Source organism: Chiloscyllium plagiosum, chromosome 7, assembly GCF_004010195.1.
Source record: "Chiloscyllium plagiosum isolate BGI_BamShark_2017 chromosome 7, ASM401019v2, whole genome shotgun sequence".
Taxonomy (NCBI): domain Eukaryota; kingdom Metazoa; phylum Chordata; class Chondrichthyes; order Orectolobiformes; family Hemiscylliidae; genus Chiloscyllium; species Chiloscyllium plagiosum.
The window spans coordinates 100,265,258-100,284,718 of NC_057716.1; the positions used below are offsets into that span (position 1 = coordinate 100,265,258).

Below are 19,461 nucleotides of genomic sequence, written 5' to 3' on the forward strand. Positions count from 1 at the left end.
TGCACCTGCACTCCAAGGTCTCTTTGTTCAGCAACACTCCCTAGGACCTTACCATTAAGTGTACAAGTCCTGCCTTGATTTGCCTTTCCAAAACGCAGCACCTCGCATTTATCTGAATTAAATTCCATCTGCCACTCCTCAGCCCATTGGCCCAGCTGATCAAGATCCCGTTGTAATCTGAGGTAACCCTCTTCACTGTCCACTACACCTCCAATTTTGGTGTCATCTGCAAACTTACTATCTATACCTCTCACGCTCACATCCAAATCATTTATACAAATGACAAAAAGTAGCGGACCCAGCATTGATCTTTGAGGGCACTCCACTAGTCACAGGCCTCCAGTATGAAAAGCAACCCACCACCACCACCCTCTGTCCGCTACCTTTGAACCAGTTCTGTATCCAAATGACTAGTTCTCCCTGCATTCCATGAGATCTAACCTTGCTAACCAGTCTCCCATGGGGAACTTTGTTGAACACCTTACTGAAGTCCTTGTAGATCACAACTATTGCTCTGCCCTCATCAATCTTCTTTGTTACTTCTTTAAAAAATTCAATCAAGTTCATGAGACATGATTTCTCACGCACAAAGCCATGTTGACTATCCCTAATCAGTCCCTGCCTTTCCAAATACACATACATCCTGTCCCTCAGGATTCCCTCCAACAACTTGCCCACCGCCGACGTCAGGCTCACTAATCTATAGTTCTCTGGCTTGTCCTTACCATCTTTCTTAAATAGTGGTACTATGTTAGCCAACCTCCAGTCTTCCGGCACCTCACATGTGATTATCGATGATACAAATGTCTCAGCAAGAGGTCCAGCAATCACTTCCCTAGCTTCCCATAGAGTTCTAAGGTACACCTGATCAGGTCCTGGGGATTTATCCACTTTATGCATTTCAAGACATTCAGCACTTCCTCCTCTGTAATATGGACATTTTTCACCAACTGGGAACATCACTTTCAACTTCCCTCCAGTCTGAAAAAGCAATCATTTACCATTAGTCACTGTCTTCTCTCTCTTCTATTATATCAAATGTTTTGTTAAAGTTTATATACCCATAAAGTGTCTCACTTATTTCAAAGAATGCAACTGAGATAGTCAAATATGGTGTGGTTTTAACAAATCTTGTGCTAATGTTGATTTATTAGCCACATTTTTCCAAATGGGAATTATTTCTTTTCCAGATTGATTCCAAAGGCCTCCCACTGCAGACATTGAACATACTAGCTCTGGTTGCCACATTTCCAAAAGGATGTGGACGCTTTGGAGAGGGTGCAGAGAAAGTTTACAAGGATGTTGCCTGGTATAGAAGGTGCTAGCTATGAAGAGAGGTTGAGTAGGTTAGGTTTGTTTTCACTAGAAAAAAGGAGATTGAGGGGGGACCTAATTGAGGTTTACAAACTCATGAAGGGTATAGACAGGGTAGATAGAGATAAGCTTTTTCCCAGAGTGAAGGATTCAATAACGAGAGGTCACGCTTTCAAGGTGAGAGGCGAAAAATTTAAGGGGAATACGCGCGGCAAGTACTTCACACAGAGGGTGGTGGGTGCCTGGAATGCATTGCCAGCAGAGGTGGTAGAGGTAGGCACGGTAGATTCATTTAAGATGTGTCTGGACAGATGAATGAGTAGATTTAGATTAGATTAGAGTCGCCTGAGGCGGGAATTGAACCTGGGTCTCTGGCGCTGTGAGGCAGCAGTGCTAACCACAGTAGGTGGGGAGCAGAGGGATACAGATGCTTAGGAATTGGGCAACAGGTTTAGACAGTAGATTTGGATTGGCTCAGGCTTGGAGGGCCGAAGGGCCTGTTCCTGGGCTGTAAATTTTCTTTGTTCTTTGTTCTAAATGTTGAGCTTATTTATTTCCCTAAACATTTTTTTTAGAAGGCTGTAATATATGAAAACTACAGCTGGATTCAATGTCACTGTTGTGTAATCAGGGCAAATACACTTAGATATCTTCACTGGAGGAGGAGAAGAAAAACAAATTTACTATAAAACCATCAGCTTACAGTAGAGAAGAAGAGAAATTTATGTCGCTGCAGTTTATGTTTTCAACAAGTCCATTAACTTTGAACTAAAGAGCGTCAGTCATCACCTCTTATGACTTTGTTGAATGACCTCTTTTGCTAGGTTACAACACATCAGTGGGGCTGACCTCAGATTGTGGTGGGAACAGCAGAAACATGGTGACATTTTAGATAATTAATGAAACAGGCAAATGTGGTCCGGGAGTCAAAGACCTCTGGAATAATAGTAAAGCTGGCTTTTTGCACTTCTTTCATTTTAAGGCAAGTTTCAACCAGTACAATAAACAAAAGAAGTTTAACATCTTCGTCTTGCACAAGCCCAAGCCAACCACATGCATACCGCCAATTCTCCACCAACTATTCTTTAATTCAATGTACACATTGCAGTGACTAATCTATGTGCTACAGAAACAGTTGATCTTTACTCTGACATCGACCTGCTTACAAGTTTGAACAAAAGTGCTTTGAGCAAGACACTATTCTGCATTTAAGTTTCCACATTTGTTAAACATGCAACAACATCTCTCATCCAGGTCTCAATCCGCAAAACTCACGATTACTTTATTTGCATGGGGCCAAGCAAATGTTGAAATAATGCAACCAAGAGTGCAGGCAAGAGAAATAAGAATAATTTCATCGGTAGAATGCATATTAGTGCTTCCCAAACCTTTTCTCACTGTGATCTGATTTTGAGGCTTGAAAATTGCCGCACACTCACAGTAAGCTGGAGAGCGGAATGAGAAAGAGAAGATTTCTAAGCCCAAGGAGCAAGAAGGGCTTGATCATCTCTTACTTAGAGCTTGTGAGTCTATAATTTCAGCTGGTGACCTCCCTTACGCTCTCGACATTTATAATGAATGACAGCTTTATGCTTGCGTCACTCAAACATAAACTCAATTTTGTCCCTCAAACGTTTCCTCTCCATCACACCGAGTCACTCATTTTCTATTTTCATTGAGTGCATAGAAACTCCCCCTAACAATAATATCTCCCTAAACTGCTAGCTCACATCGTATCCTTACGGCGTACAGTTTTGTGATAAGCGCAGATACGCTCCATGCAGATACACAGGGAAAGATGCAATGTTCACAGATACTGCTATTAAGATAAAACGTTAAACCTAGTCTCGTTGAGGTGAATGTAAAGAATCCATGTGACATTATGTGAAAAAGAGCACAAAGTTCTGGAGCATCCTGGTCAACATTCTTCACTCGAGTCAGTACTGTCAAAACTAGATATCAAATTTTGATCTGTGAACAAGTGTAATGTGGAGCTTGAAATGGCCCCAGTTTTTAGCAGTACTAGGCATGCCAGGTCCCAGAATTAAATCGGACTTGATGGATCTATACTTTTTTCTAATTTTAGTTAATGCAGTGGTCACGTATTGAAACAGTCACACAAGGCTGCAGACCTTATTTCATGACACAGGTTTATTACACAAAAGGGAAAAAAAAACAAACCATCTAAATATAGAACACAGTTTGAACACATAATAAAAAGTCTTATCCTGTTTCTCAACACTATCCATTAGATTCAAACTCGAAGGAATTATCTCTCTACGTCTCTCCGAAATTGGTAATGAGACTGGATGAGTAATCCAGAACCCCAAGGTGATGTTCTCAGGATTATGGGCTCAAATCTTACCATGGCAGATGGTGAAATTTGAATCCAATAAAAATCTCCAATAAAAAATAACCTAGCCTAGTGGCAACAATATAACCATTGTCAGTTTTTGAATAAGATAATCCCATCTTGTTCACTCATGTCCTTGAGGGAATGAAACTTTTTTAAAATTGATTCATTCATGGGAAAAGGGTGTCGCTGACCATACCAGTATTTATTGCCCATCCCTAATTGTCCAGAGGGCAGTTAAGAATCAACCACATTGCTGTGGGTTTGGAGTCACATGTAGGACAGACCAGGCAAGGACAGCAGATTCCTTCCCTAAAGTTCATCAGTGAACCAGATGGGTTTTTCTAGCAAACAACAATGGATTCACAGTCATCATTAGACTCTTACTTCCAGATTTTACTGAATTCAAATTCCACCGTCTGCCATGGCAGGATTCGAACCTGAGTCCCCAGGACACTACCTAGGTTTCTGGATTCACAGTCCAGCAATAATACCACTAGGCCACTGCCTACATACCATCCTTGTCTGGTCTAGTGTGGTGTCTATGTGACACCAAACCAACAAATGATTGATCCTAACTGCTCTCTGGGTAACTAGGGGTAGGCAATAAATGCCAGCCTAGTTCATGACACCATATTCCACAAATGGAAAAAAAAGCTTTCAATGCAATTTAACTGATTCTTCTCCGTTCCTTTCCTGTGAACACATTCTTACAGGAATACTATCAAAACTATCAGTTTAGTCTTTCTCAGCTTTTAATCACCTCAGATTTCTAACTCTGCACTCCTTATTTGTAAACATCACAAACTAAACTTTTCTACTGAAGTAACTGTGTTTTTCCCGAATTGTCCTATGCTCCTTTCTAGAAAATCTACTACATTTTCTCCTGACTCCATTCAGGTCTCCTATGACTTGCCTTAAAAGTTTTCAATCTTCAGGTTTTCTAAGCTGAGATCAATCCTTGATTATCCAGAATCAAAAAGAAATTAATGGTCTTCAATGTTGACCCCACCTATCATAAGCCACAGTAAAAATTATTTTCTATAACACTCCAGGGGTTCCTTGCTCTCTAACATCTATTGTGTTATAGAGTCATTCGGCACGGAAACACAACCTTGGGTCCAACTCGTCCATGTTGACCAGACATCCCAATATGACATAAGTTCATTTGCCAGTATTTGGCCCATATCCCTCTAACCCCTTCCTATTCATATACCCATCCAGATGCCTTTTAGATGTGGTAATTGTACCAGCCTCCACCAATTCCTTTGGTAGCTCATTGCATACATGCATTCCCTTCATGAAAAAGTTACCCCTCAGGTGCCTTTTAAATTTTGCTCCTCACCTTAAACTATTGCCTGCTAGTTTTGGATTCTTCCCTTCCCCACCGCCCCCACTCCCCCCCCCATTGTCCTGCAAAGCCGCAATATGACATCCCAACTTCTATATTCAATGTTCTGACCAATGAAGGCAGAAGTATTAAACATTTGGTTGATTGGTGCGGGTGTCTCGGAGATGTTCCCTAAAGCGCTCTGCTAGGAGGCGCCTTCTTCACCCTGTCTATTTGTGATTCCACATTCAAGGAAGTGTACACCTGCACCCCTAAGTCTCTTTATTTGGTAACCATTAACTGTATAAGTACTGCCCTGGTTTGCCTTACCAAAATGCAATACCTGACATTTAAATAAATTAAACTCTATCTGCCACTCTTTGGCCCAATGGCCCATCTGATCAAGGTCCCATCGTATTCTGCAATAATCTTCTTCATTGTCCACTGCACCACCTAATTTGGTGGCATTTGCAAACTTACTAATCATATCTGCTATATTCACAACCAAATCATTTATATAGATGACGAAAAGCAGTGGACCCTGTACCAATCCTTGTGGCACACCGCTGATCACAGGTCTCTTGTCCTAAAAACAACCCTCTTACACATTTCCTACCTTCAAGCCAATTTTGTATCCAATTGGCTAATTCCCTCTGGATCCCATGTGATGTAAGCTTACTCAACAGTCTATTATGCAAACCCTTGTTGAATGCTTTGCTGAAGTCTATGTAGACCAGGTCTACTGCTCTGCCTTCAACAAACTTCTTTATCACCTCTTCAAAAACTCAGTCAAGTTACTGATACACAATTTCCCATGCCCAAATCCATGTTGACTAGCCCTAATCAGTCCTTGCCTTTCCAAATTCTGGAAATCCAGTTCTCAGAATCCCCTCTAATAACTTACAACCACTAACATAAAGCTCACCAATCTATGGAGGGACGGGTTGCATCTGAACTGGAGCAGGATCACTATGTTGGCAGCGAGGTTTGCTAGTGCTACAAGGAAGGGTTTAAACTAGATAGCCATTACAGAAACATGGCTAAGGGAGGGACAGGACTGGCAGCTTAATGTGCCAGGGTACATATGCTTTAGGTGGGACAGAGATGGTGGAAGGAGGGGAGGGGGAGTTGCATTTTTGATTAAGGCGAGTATCACAGCAGTAATCAGAGATGAAATAACTGAAGACTCATCCAGTGAGGCTTTGTGGGTGGAGCTAAGAAATAAGAAAGGGATGGTGACGTTATTGCAGTTATATTATAGGCCCCCAAATAGTCAACGGGAATTACAGGAAAAAATGTGCAGGGAGATTGGGGAGATTTACAGGAGCAGTAGGGGTCTCATAGTAGGGGATTTTAATTTTCCTATCATAGAGTGGGACTGCCAGAGCAGGGAAGTTCCCTCAAGCAGTATATTGAGGGTCCTACTCACGAAGGGGCAAAACTCAACCTACACTTGGGAAATAGGGCAGAACAGGTGACAGTGGGGTAACATTTTGGGACCTGTGACCATAGTTCTATTAATTTTAAAAGAGTTATGGAGAGGGACAAAACTGATCCATAGATTCAAGTGCTAAATTGGAGGAAGACAAATTTTGATAGAATTAGACAGGAGCTTGCAGGGCTTAGTTTGTTTGCAGGCAAAGGGACCTCCAGCAAATGGGAGGCCTTTAAAAGTGAGATAGCTAGAGTTCAAGGTCTATATCTTCCTGCGAGTGTGAAAAGCAAGGTTTTCAGAAATTGAGAATCCCGGATGACAAGAAATAGTGAGGCTTTGACCAGAAAATAGGAGGTATGGTTCAGGTACAGGCAGCTGGAATCAAGGGAATCCCTGGAGGTACAGAGGAATTACAGGAGTTTACTAAAGAAAGAAAACAGAAGGTCGAAAAGCAGCCCTGAGACAGTCTGGGCTGAGAAGATTAGGGTGAATCCAAAGAGGTTCCTTAAGTATATTAAAAGGAAAAAGAATAACTAGAGAGAGAATAGGACCCCTCAAGGGCCAAACTGGACATATATGTGTAGAACTGCAGGAAATGGGCAAGATCCTCAATGAATATTTCTCCCCTGTTTACTGTGGAGAAAGACACAAAGACTTAGGAACTTGGGGAAGTTAGTGGTCATGTCTTGGGGACAGTTCATATCACAGTGGAGGTGTTTTGGATGTATTAGAATGTTTGAAGGTGGATAAATCTCCTGATCCTGACCACATACATCCAAGGACACTGCAAGAAGCCAGAGAATAAATTACGGGTGTCCTGGCTGATAGTTTTGTATCACCATTGGCCACGGGTGAGGACCCAAAAGACTGGAGAGTAGCGAATGTTATGCCCTTATTTAAGGAGGGCTGTAAAGAAAATCCTGGGAACTATAGACCAGTAAGCTTAACATCTGTGGTGGGTAAGTTACTCGAGAAGATTCTGAGATAAGATATGCAAGCATTTGGAAAGACAGGGTTTGATTAGGAGTAGTCAGCATGGCTTTTTGTGTGGGAGATCATGCCTCACAAATTTGTTAGAGTTCTTTGATGAAGTGATCAGGAAGGTTGACAAGGGCAGGGCGGTAGACGAAGTTTACATGGATGTCAGTAAGGCCTTTGGTAAGGTTCCACACAGTAGGCTGCTCAGGAAGGTACGATTGCATGGAATCCAGGGGGAGCCAGCAAACTGGAGACACAATTGGCTTGAGGTAAGGAAGCAGAGGGTAATAGTGGAAGGATGCTTGTCAGACTCGAGGTCTATGACGAGTGGAGTACCTCAGGGGCCCATTACCATTTGTTATCTATATCAATGATTTAGATGGGAATGTACAAGGCATGATTAGTAAGTTTGTTGATGACACTGAAATAGGTAATATCATGGGCAGTGAGGAAGGTTATCAGAAATTGCAGCAGGACCTTAATCAGCTTGGGGTGTGGGCCGAGAAATGGCAAATGGAGTTTAATATAGATAAGTGTGAGGTCTTGCATTTTGCAAAATCAAATCAAGGTAGGAGTTTCATGGTGAATGGTAGGGCCTTAAGGAGTGTTTTGGAGCAGAAGGATCTTGGAGTTCAGGTGCACTATCTTCTTTAAGTGGAGTCACAGGTAGACAGGGCAGTGAAGAAGGCTTTTAGCATACTGGTCTTCATCAGTCAGAGCACTGAGTATAGAAGTTGGGAAGTTATGTTGTAGTTATACAGGACGTTGGTGAGGCCACACTTGGAGTATTGCGTTCAGTTTTGGTCATCTTGCTATAGGAAAGATGTTATTAAACTGGAAAGAGTGCAGAAGAAATTTACAGGGATGTTCTCAGGACTCAATGGTCTGAGTTATAGGGGGAGGTTGGACAAGCTAGAGATTTTTTTTCTTTAGAACATAGGAGACTGAGGGGGGAATCTTATAGAAGTTTAGAAGATCATGAGAGGCATGGATAGGGTGAATGCACTCAGTCTTTTTCTCAGGGTTAGGGAATCCAGGATTAGAGGGCATCATTTTAAGGTTAGAGGGGAAAGAATCAAAGGGAACCTGAGGGGCAACTCTTTTTTTTTTTACACAGAGGGTGGTGCGCATATGGAATGAGCTACCAGCGAAAGCGGTTGAGGTGGGTACATTCACAACATTTGAAAGGCATTTTGACAAATACATGGATAGGAAAGGTTTAGAAGGAAATGGGTCAAGTGCAGGAAAAAGGGGTTGGTGGATGGACATTCTGGTCGGCTTGGACCAGTCTGGGCCAAAGGACCCATCTCCATGTGTAGGACTCTATGACTCTGTAGTTCCTAGGCTTTTCCTTACAGCCTTTCTGAAACAACTGCATCACATTAGCAATGTTCTGGAAAAAACAGTCTGCCCCATTTTTTTCAAACCATTCAAAAATGTTAGTAATCCCATATGCTTATATTTTGAAGTCCAACTCCAAAACTATATTTATACATACATAAAAATTAGACATCTTCCATCACATTAACTTTTTTTCTTTCTCTTGGCATGCTGCCAAACCTGCTGCATTTCTGTGACATTTCTTGTATTTATGTCAGGTCAACACTTTACTCCGTACCAAATCCAATTTTATTGTAGAGGCACTGCATTGGTTCCAAGGTGCTTAAGCACACAAATCACATGATAAAAATGCAGTTGCTTCCTTTCCTTCAAAAGCAAAAGGGAAACAGTTAACAAGGACTTACTGTATATTGTACTGTACACTTTTCAGGGTGCATCGGTCAGGCAGATGGTTTAGTTTTTTTGACAGCACTTTAAGGTGCTTCTTGACTTCCTGTACTCCTTTATTGTGTTCAAAATCTGTGGAAGCAGAAAGCGGGAGGCCATCTCTGACACGCACAACAGAAGCAAACAGGACCATAGACATTTCCGACAACTTCCCAGAAGGGCTGGAAAACATTTAAGAAAAATGCTTTAACAAGTTGATATATATTAAATATTTTCATAGTTGTAGAAGCTACTTGCAAAGAATATTTAAAATACACAGTCAGCACATGTACTGCAATACGACACATTAGTTGTCAAGGATCTAAGTGAAACATTGTACTGGTAGATGCACACGAAGAAATATTATTCAATCATTATCGAATATGGAAAATAATCTGCATACTCACAAAGGCACGCCCGGAGAGGTTTCCAACAATATTTGCTTGCACTAAACATGCAGGCATTAGAATATGCTATGTATTGAAAGTTCAGAGCTTAAATTGCTAAATATTTTCATTTTCCTCTAGTCTCCCTCATGTTACTTTGGCATTAGCACCCCATTGCTTGGAGGAGAAAAAAAGACAGAAGTTTCAGCAGCTCATCACAATCTAGTGACCAGAAGCTTATCAGTAGAAATAGTGAGCAAATGAAAGTTCAGATATAGCCATGATGGATCTGATATTTGAACTGCCTATCAGATTGGCACAATGGCTTAGACAAAGAGTGGCTAGTTAAGGAAAATATATTTGTCTGTTACTTCAGTGCATCATATCTAGCTGCTTTCAAAACCTGAAAATATTTGGGAGGTGGTGGAACAGTGGTAGTATCACTGGATTGGTAATCCAGAACCCCAGGTTAATGTTCTGAGAACAGGGGCTTGAATCCTACCATAGCAGATGGTGAGATTTGAAGACAATTAATAAAAAACTGAAATAAATAGCCAGTCTAATGGTGATCATTGTCATCTAATTCACTAATGTCACTAATAAGGTAAAAGCACATGGGATCCAGGGTAACTTGGCAAGATAGAGCCAATATTGGTTTAGCTGTAGGAAACAGAGGACAGAGATTGAAGGTTGTCTGTGACTGGAGGCTGCTGTCCAGTGGCATACCACAGGAGTGAGAGCTGGGTCTCTTATTGGTCATTATATATACACAAAACCTTGATTAGGCCACAGCTGCAATATTACGTGCAGTTCTGGTTGGCAATATTATAGAAAGGATGTGATTGCACTGGAGGGGTACAGAGTAGATTCACCAGGATGTTGCATGGGTTAGAACACTTAGCTACAACATGGTGCTAGATAGGCTTGGGTTGTTTTCTTTAGAGCAGAGAAGGCTGAGGGGGTCCTGATTGAGGTGCATAAGATTATGAGAAGTACGGACAAGGTGAACAGGAAACATCTGTTTCTGTTAGCTGAAGAGTCAGTAATGAGGCGGCATAATTTTAAAGTGAAGGGCAGGAGTTTAGAGGGAATTTGAGGAAAACCTTTTTCATCCAGTGAGTGGTAGGGATCTGTAATGAACTGCCTAGGTGGGTAACAGAGGCAGAAAACCTGACCACCTTTAAAATATACACGGATGAGCACTTGAAATATCACAATGTTAAAGGCCATGGGCCTCATCCAGGAAAGTGGGGTTGCATAGATACGTAATTGCAGACTCGAATGGCCTCTTCTGTACTCCTTTAGGGTAGGAAATCTGCCATCATCTGGCTTATATGAGATTTCAAACCTATAACAAAGTGTTTGACTCTCAACTGCCCACTGGGCAATTAGGGATGAGCAATAAACACTGGCCTAGCCATCAATGTCCACATCACATGAATGAATAAAGAAAAGGGCAACAGAAATAAAATTACAGCAAAAATATCTCTTTCCCTCTACTCTAAAAGCACTACAGAAAAATGTAAAACAAGTGCTTCAACCTTAACCAATTAGTTTTTTAACTGCAATATCTTTTATTACACATATTAGAATTTGATTGATTAAACTGATCATGAAATATCAGAAGATCAAAAGGTTACAATAAACTTTGAATCTGCATGTCAGCCTTTGCCATGTGTGAATCTAAGTGCCTCTCTTGATCTCACTACAGCTTTTTTTAAAAGGCACAAGTGTACTTGGCTATCAAACTCATTAGTTACCACATTGAACTCTGTACGCTGAGAACAGCAAAACAAGAATAATCCAATAAAAGCTGCATCTATATAGTGCTTTTCACAACCTCAGAACACCCTAACGCACTTCAGAGTCAATGAAATATAACGTGAAATGCAGTCTCTGCTGTAATGTAGGAAACACAGCAGTTAATTGTGGATACAATCTACTCCCACAAACGCCAATGCAATAACAACCAGATAAGTTTTTTTAAAAAATGATTTTGATGAAGGGATAAATACTGCCAATAGGGATAATCCCTGATCTTCTTTGGAATAGCGCCAGGGGATCTTTTATATCCAAAGTTGTCAGACAGCAAACTCTGAAGCTAACTCCTCAAACTGTACAGGGCACCCCCAGTAGCAGCCTAGACTTTTGTGCTCTAGATTCTGAGTTGAGATTTGAACTCAAAACCTCTGACGCCAATCGGCCAATGTCACTAAGCCGTGGTTAATACACCTGCTTTTCAAGTCCAATATCTTAAAAAGTGTTACAAGCAGCAAACCTGAAGTCCCATGTCAAGGTTTAGCTGGTGTCAACATTAACCTGCAAAATACAGGACTTAACAATGCAGAGACTTTCAACATTTTGCAAGATCAAATGCTATACAGAGGAGGACAGGTGAAATACAGTCATTTGCCTTGTGCAGTTTGCTTGAATACCCAGGTATTCTAAAACAATAAATTTAGCTATTGTAGCTTCTCAGGCTATTGAAATCACCAAGCAAGTTTGCCAATCAATTATTGCTTTCTACAGTATGACATTCTTGGGTAACACTGATAACGAGATCAAGATTATATTGTTCAAGTACTTACATTCAAATCCTGATGGCACTTTCAAGTTCCGTGTTGCCACAAATGTGATTTCACCAAGCAACTGAATTAATCAATGCAATCTCAGCAAGCCTTTTGTCAAGTTCACATGGTTCAATAACAACAACGTGCAGTTATATAAAGCCTTTAACATAATGAAACCACCCAAGATGGTTCAGAGGACTGTGCCCAAGATGGGAGGCTGGCCAGACACATGTTGGAATTAAGTGTAAAAGTAATAAAAGTATTGTACCTGTTGCTCATAGTTGATGGGCCAACCTGCCAAGTGCTGCAACAGCACAAACATTTTCAAACATCTTCATTGATTCTAAAAGTTTTACAAAGTCATGAAATCGTGTAAGGCAAATATATAAAATAAAAGCTATTTCCTCATAGATTTAGGTGCAAAAGTAAATCAACACGCTTATCATTGAACCATGCATATAAGCACTTGGAGTAAGTAAATGAAACTAAACACTCCCAGGCTGATGAGCTATTTTATTAAGTATGCTGAACCCACTGACTGACATCAGCAAGTCTGAGGGAAGACATATCTTCACCCATCTGGTGCAAAAAGACTAGCATTAAGCTGCTTGCTAAATCAGAGTTTTTCTGTGGTAGTGTTTATTTTTTCCCCAGCACCCATGTTGTGTGTGTGCAGGTGTGAGACACAGTGAAAGATACAAGGTGCACGAATCTTTATTCAAATTAGTTCAAACTCTATAAACGAGTCAATAATGATTCTTAGGGTAACATTAATTTACATTGCTCTATAAAAAAATGGAGCACTCATTGGAACAGTAGGCCATTTAGCTCCTCAAGCCTGTGGAAGAGAACTCCAAATATCTACAACCCTTCGTGTATAGAAGTGCTTCCTAACATCTCTCTTGAATGGTCTGGCCCTAATTCTCAAACTATACTCCCTAGATCTAGAATATCCAACCAGTGGAAATAGTTTATCTTAAGTTAACCTGTCTTATCCTGTTAGTATCATGAAGAATTTGATATGGTCACCCTTTAACCTTCTAAATTCTAGAGAAACCAGGCCTAATTTATGTAACCTCTTCGCATAACTTAACCCCTGAAGTACAGTATCATTCTTGTAAACTTATATTGTACGTCCTCCAAGGCCAATAAGTCCTTCCTAAGGTGTGGTGCCCAGATCCACTCTCAGTGCTCCCAGTGTTTTGCATAACTTCTGCATCCTTGTACTTCAGTCCTTCAGGCCAGAATTCCATTAGCTTTCTTGTTTTCTGCACCTATTCATGACATTTTAAAGATCTATGTACCTGCACATGACATTCACTAAATTTAACTTCATACCATCTGGAAGTACGCTAATCTATCCTTTTTTTGGGTCCAAAATGGATAAATTCACACATGCTTCCACTGAACTCCATTTGGCACCATTTTGCCTATTCAGTTAACATAAAATTACAAAGGGATATTGATAGACTGTCATCTACATTGTCAACAGTGCTGCCTAATTTTGTGTCAACAGCAAGTTTCAGCAGCTCTGTAAATTATAAATGAAAACCATCTCTTTAACAATTGGTAAGCATTGCGTGTGTAAAGATTAGTTTGTTGTAGAAACATTACAGAAGTTGGATTTTGATTTTTGTTTCATTCTTTCACGGAATGTGAGTAAAGTAAGTCTAACGTTTGTTGCCCATCCCTAACTGATCTTGAATTGAATGGCTTGCTCAAGTATTTCACAGGGTAGTTAAAAGTGAACTAGTTACCTGGGACTCAGCGATAAGCGCTGCTGCCTCACAGCTAGGGACTCTGGTTCAATTCCAACCTCAAGCGACTCTCTGGGTGGAGTTTGCACATTCTTCCTGTGTCTGTGTGGGTTTCCTACGGGTGCTCCGATTTCCTCCCACAATCCAAAGCTGTGCAAGTTAGGTGAATTGGCCATGCTAATTTGCCCATAGTGTTCAGGGATGTGTAGGTTAGGTGCATTAGTCAGGGGTAAATATAGGTAATAGGGTAGGGGAATGGTTCTGGATGGGTTATTCTTCCAAGGGTCGGTGTGAACTAGTTGGGCCGAAGGGCCTGTTTCCAAACTGTATCTATACTATTTAATCAGGTAAGGATGGCAGAATTTCTTTTCCAAAGGAATTAGCGAACAAGGTGAGCTCGTATGACAATTGATGACAGCTCTACCCATAATTTTCAATTCCAGACTCCTTCAATTGAACTTAAATTCATCAACTGCCATGATGGTGGAATCTGAACCAGTGTCCTCATTGCATTAACCTGCACCTCTGGATTACTAATCCAGTGACATCAGTAAAAAAAATTCCCATGTGGGTCTTAAGAGTTACTGGCAAGGCCGCAATTATTGCCCATCTCAAATTCTCCTTGAGCTGATTAAACCCTTAGGCCATTTCAGAGGGCAATCAACCAATTTGCAATGGGTGTGGACTCATGTGTAGATTAGACAGGGTAAGAACAGCAGATTTCCTTCTCTAAAACAAAACAAAAAGTTATTGCCACGGCCAGAGCCAGAGAACCTAAAGTGTAGAGATCCCAATCATTTGAATTAAACAATAAGAATAGAATGGAGATTTAATGCTAAAAAAAATTCATCAGGTAGTGGAGTTAAGACATTGAATGAATCTCATTGCAGCCTGTAGCACAGGTGATGCCCATTTGACCCTAATGCATATAGGCTCTTTAAAAATAGCACTAGCCCTTTGACCCTACTCTTTGTTCGTAATTTTGTACGTGCCTGAATCCCACTTGTCCATCTGACTGATCTTTGAATTTATTTACAGAATTAACTTTCAACACCGACATAAATAAAAGTAACATGGATAAGTGAGAATCAGGTATAATCATAGCTACTTACACAAAGTAAGAACATGGGACTAAGCACCAGCAGCATTTTCAAACAGTCAGTATCAGCAAGATAGGCCATATAGACAAGTTGCAATGATTTTCATCCCTAGTGTCGTCATTCAAACCAGCAAACTTTTCTTCGCCTTAAATTTCCCTCTATTTAACTGTTTAACTTAAATTATTGGATAATTCACTTTTGATTTGAACAGTTTGCATTGATTTTGCTTTTGTCACTTATGGAAAGTCATGTAAGCAATTAAAGGTATTTATATTACAAACACTAGTTCACTTGTGCAGCCAGCTGCAAGCCAACGTGTTGAAATGCCAGAACTCATTAAGACCAGCAGACTGCAGGCTCACTAAACAAGAGCTTGAAACCTTTACTTGAAATCTTCAGAAATCATTAACTCCAAGCACATACACTTGAACAGGAGCATATACTGAAACAGAAGTAGGCTATTTAGCCACTTGAGCCTGTTCCCCTATTAAAGGCTGATCTGCACCTCAATTCCATTTAATAGACTTTGATTCATATCTCTTTCTTAATTTAAAAAAATCCATCCCAGTCTTGAACATTTTAATTCATCAACCATCCTCTGAGATGAGATAGCCATAGTCGAAAAGGTGCTCCAAAACAATTGATGGCATTACAACTTAAGTGTTGATAAACAGCATGGTGTTTTGCACTCATTAGGGCTGAAACACAAGAAAGCCAACTTCAGAAAAGGAACAACACTTCAGAGCCAAGGAATATTACAGCACAGAAAAAAGCCCTTTAACCCACTGTTCCCACATCAGTCAAAAAGCAGCTATCTTCCCTTAGCCTTGTATGCTATTGTGTTTAGTGTGATGGCTCCTGCCTCTGCCATCCTTTCAGGTATTGAGTCACTGCCTTCTGGGTGAAAGGATTCTTCCTTAATCCACTCTAAACTTCCTACCTCTTAACTTAAATCTATGCACTCTGGTTATTGACTTTTCCACTTTTGGGAAAGTCTCCTATCTATGCGAACAATGTCCCTCAATTTTGTAGATCTCAAGCAGATCTCCTCACACCTCACCCCCTCACACTGTCAGTCTTCTCTGCTCTAAGAAGAACAACTCTATCTACAAAGCTGAAACACTCCAAGGATGGTAACATCCCGGTGAATCTTCTCTGTACCCTCTCTAGTGCAATTACGTCTGTCCATTAGGATGGGCAACAGCTGTGCCTTACCAATATCTTATACAATTCCACCATTACTATTGTATTCAAGGCCTTGATGAATAAGGCACATATCCCATACAGCTTCTTGAGGACCCTATTCTACTGCCCTGCTAGATTCAAGGGTATATGGACATGCACACTAAGGTCCTGCTGATCTACAGTACTTCTCAGGTGCACTCAAGTCATGCGTACTCTGGTTTTGTTAGTTCTCCTGAAATGTATCAGTTCACACTTTCTGGGATTAAACTTTATCTACCACTGTTGTGTCTATCTGACCAGTCCATCTATATCATCCAATAGACCAAGCTTTCCCATTTGCTGTTTACTACACTACAAACTTACTGATCAATCCTACTACATTCATATCTAGACCAAAATGTACAAACAGCAAGGGAACCAGCAGTGACCCATGCAGTAAGCCAACAGACTCAAGTGTCCAGTCACAAAAACAACCTTTCACTTGTAGCCTCTGCATCCTGCTCACCTGCCAATTGTAGATCCAATTTGTCAAATTGTCCTGGATCCAATGGGTTCTTACCTTCTTGATCAGTCCCCCACATGACCACCTTGTTAAACATTTTAGTGAAGTACACATGGACTATGTCAACTGTACCACCCATATCAACACACTAGTCATTTCCTCGAAAAATTCAATCACGTTTTTCAACATTGGCTCCTGCTTTACAAAACCATGCTGACTACCTCTGATTAATAGTGGGAAGGTATGCTTCAGTTATACAGGGCACGGTGAGACCACAAATGCAGTACTATGTGGAATCAAGGGTTATGGAGATAAGGCAGGAACAGGATACTGATTGTGGATGATCAGCCATGATCATAATGAATGGTGGTGCTGGCTCGATGGGCCGAATGGCCTACTCCTGCACCTATTGTCTATTGTACAGCATTGGTAATCTTATTTAAGGATGGATGTAAATGCACTGCAAAGCAATTTAGAGAAGGTTTACCAGACTAAAACCTAGAATGAAGAGTCAGGCAGCTGTGCTTTCCCAGCACCACACTCTTGGCTCTAATCTCCAGCATCTGCAGTACTCACTTTCGCCTAATACCTAGAATGCATGAGTTAGTTTATGAAGAGAGCTTATGTAAGCTCAAATTGTGCCTGGAGTTAAGAAAGGTAAGAAATAAACTGATTGCAACACACAAGATCCTATGGGGACTTGACATTGCAGGTGTGGAGAGGATATTTCCCCAATGGGAGAATCTGGAATTGCTCATTTCAAACACTCCTAAGGCAATTCTTTGGAACTCTTCCTGAAAAGGTAGTAGAAGGAGATTGCTCAAATATTTATAAGGCAGGGTCAATAGATTCTTATTAAGCAAAGAGGTGAAAGATAATTAGGGGTACGAGGAAATGCAGATCTGAGGCTACAATCAGATCAACTGTGATCTTACTGAATGTTGAAGGAGACTCAAGACTGAAAAGCCTATTCCTTCTCCTTGTTTCAAATGAAGGGTTCAAAGGTTGGCCAGTGTCAGGATGGAACCACAAACAACAAGACAGTTGTCAATAAACACAATTGTGTAGAAGTGAAGAAACACTTTCATTTGCATAATGTCTTTGACGATCTCTGGATATTCCAAAGTACTTGAAGACCTTCCTGCCATCATTAGATCAGAAGTGGGGATGTTCGCCAGTGATTGCACAACGTTCAGCACCAATCACAACGACTCAGCTACGGAAGCGATCCATGTTCAAATGCAACAAGTTCTGGACAATATCCAGAGAAGTAACATTCACGCCACACAAATGCCAGACAATGATAATCTCTAAGAGACAATCTAACCACAGCCCCTAGACATTCAATGGTATTACCATCACCACTCTTGTAAACATAGTGCCAACAAGAGCAGGTCAGAGGCTAGGACATACTGTGGTGAGTAACTCACCTAACTCTCCAAAGCCCATCCATCGTCAACAAGGCACAAGACAGGAGCATGATGGAACACTCCCTAGTTGCCTGTATGGGTACAGCTCCAACAACACTCAAGAAGCTTAACACCATCCAGGACAAAGTAATCCAAATGACTGACACAGCATCCACAAGCATCGACTTCCTCCACCACCGACACCCAGTAGCAGCAGTGTGAACAATCCGCAAGATCCACTGCAAAAATTAACCAAACGTCCTTATACAGCACCTTCCAAACCCACAACCACTGCCACCTATAAGGACAAGGACAGCAGGTGTATGGGAACACAGTTATCCGCAAGTTCCCCTCCAAGCCATTTACCATCCTGACTTGGAAACACACTGTCGTTCCTTCACTGTCACTGGGACAAAATCCAGGAATTTCCTCTTATTGGCATTGTGGGACAACCCTTGGCATGTGGACTGCAAAGGTTTAAGAAGGCAGCTCACCAGCACCTTCTCAAGGGCAATAAAAAAATGCTAGCGCAGCCAGCAATGGCCAGATCCCACAAATTGAAGTAGTATTGCAGTCTAATCACAATGTCACATAAGATGTAAAGCACCCAAGTGCGCACACAGTATGACCTCGAGGAGAGCTGTGAGATAACAAGCTGATGATCTGCTTTAAATGATGCTTCCTGAAGCATAAATACTGGCCAGGGCAGTGGGATGAACTCCTTGGTTCCTCTTCAGTGACTTTTGACAGCCAACTGAATAGGCAATAACAGTACTGACAACATAACCATCTCATAACACAGGTTATACTTGCAGACAGAGAAACAGGGTCAATAAAGTGCCACATTCTAGCATCAGTGCAACATGCCTCCCAATAAGAATCACCCAAGCCCCACATAACTAGATGTCTCTCTGTACTGATACTCAGACATGTAAGTGCCTCATGGGCTGAGTCATGGAATGGGCAGCCCCCTCAGCACTGAAACCCTCCAGTCTGCCCACCACAACGATACTGCCAAGAATGAGGTGCTAGCTTGGATCTGACACTCAAGACATTGCAGATTTCCCCATGTAATTATTCAGCGACTATGCGGAGCTCCCTGAGTACCGACGTCCAAACAGTACCAATTGCTGACAGCGCCGACCCTCCGACAGCGCGGCGCTCCCTCAGCGCCGACCCTCCAACAGCGCGGCGCTCCCTCAGCGCCGACCCGCCGACAGCGCGGCGCTCCCTCAGCGCCGACAGCGCGGCGCTCCCTCAGCGCCGAAGCGCCGACCCGCCGACAGCGCGGCGCTCCCTCAGCGCCGACCCGCCGACAGCGCGGCGCTCCCTCAGCGCCGACCCGCCGACAGCGCGGCGCTCCCTCAGCGCCGAC

The 19,461-nt window shown here is 41.7% G+C and overlaps 1 protein-coding gene across 1 annotated transcript in view; it reads right to left on the bottom strand.

Annotated features, from left to right (window-relative positions):
* sec22a (SEC22 homolog A, vesicle trafficking protein) overlaps positions 1-19,461 on the bottom strand; it is a 65,759-nt gene that overhangs the window by 44,733 nt on the left and 1,565 nt on the right. Inside the window, exon 2 of the mRNA XM_043694261.1 lies at positions 9,156-9,359. Coding sequence (XP_043550196.1) covers positions 9,156-9,337 — 182 coding nt within the window. The 5' untranslated portion in view covers positions 9,338-9,359. The remainder of the gene's footprint in view (positions 1-9,155; positions 9,360-19,461) is intronic.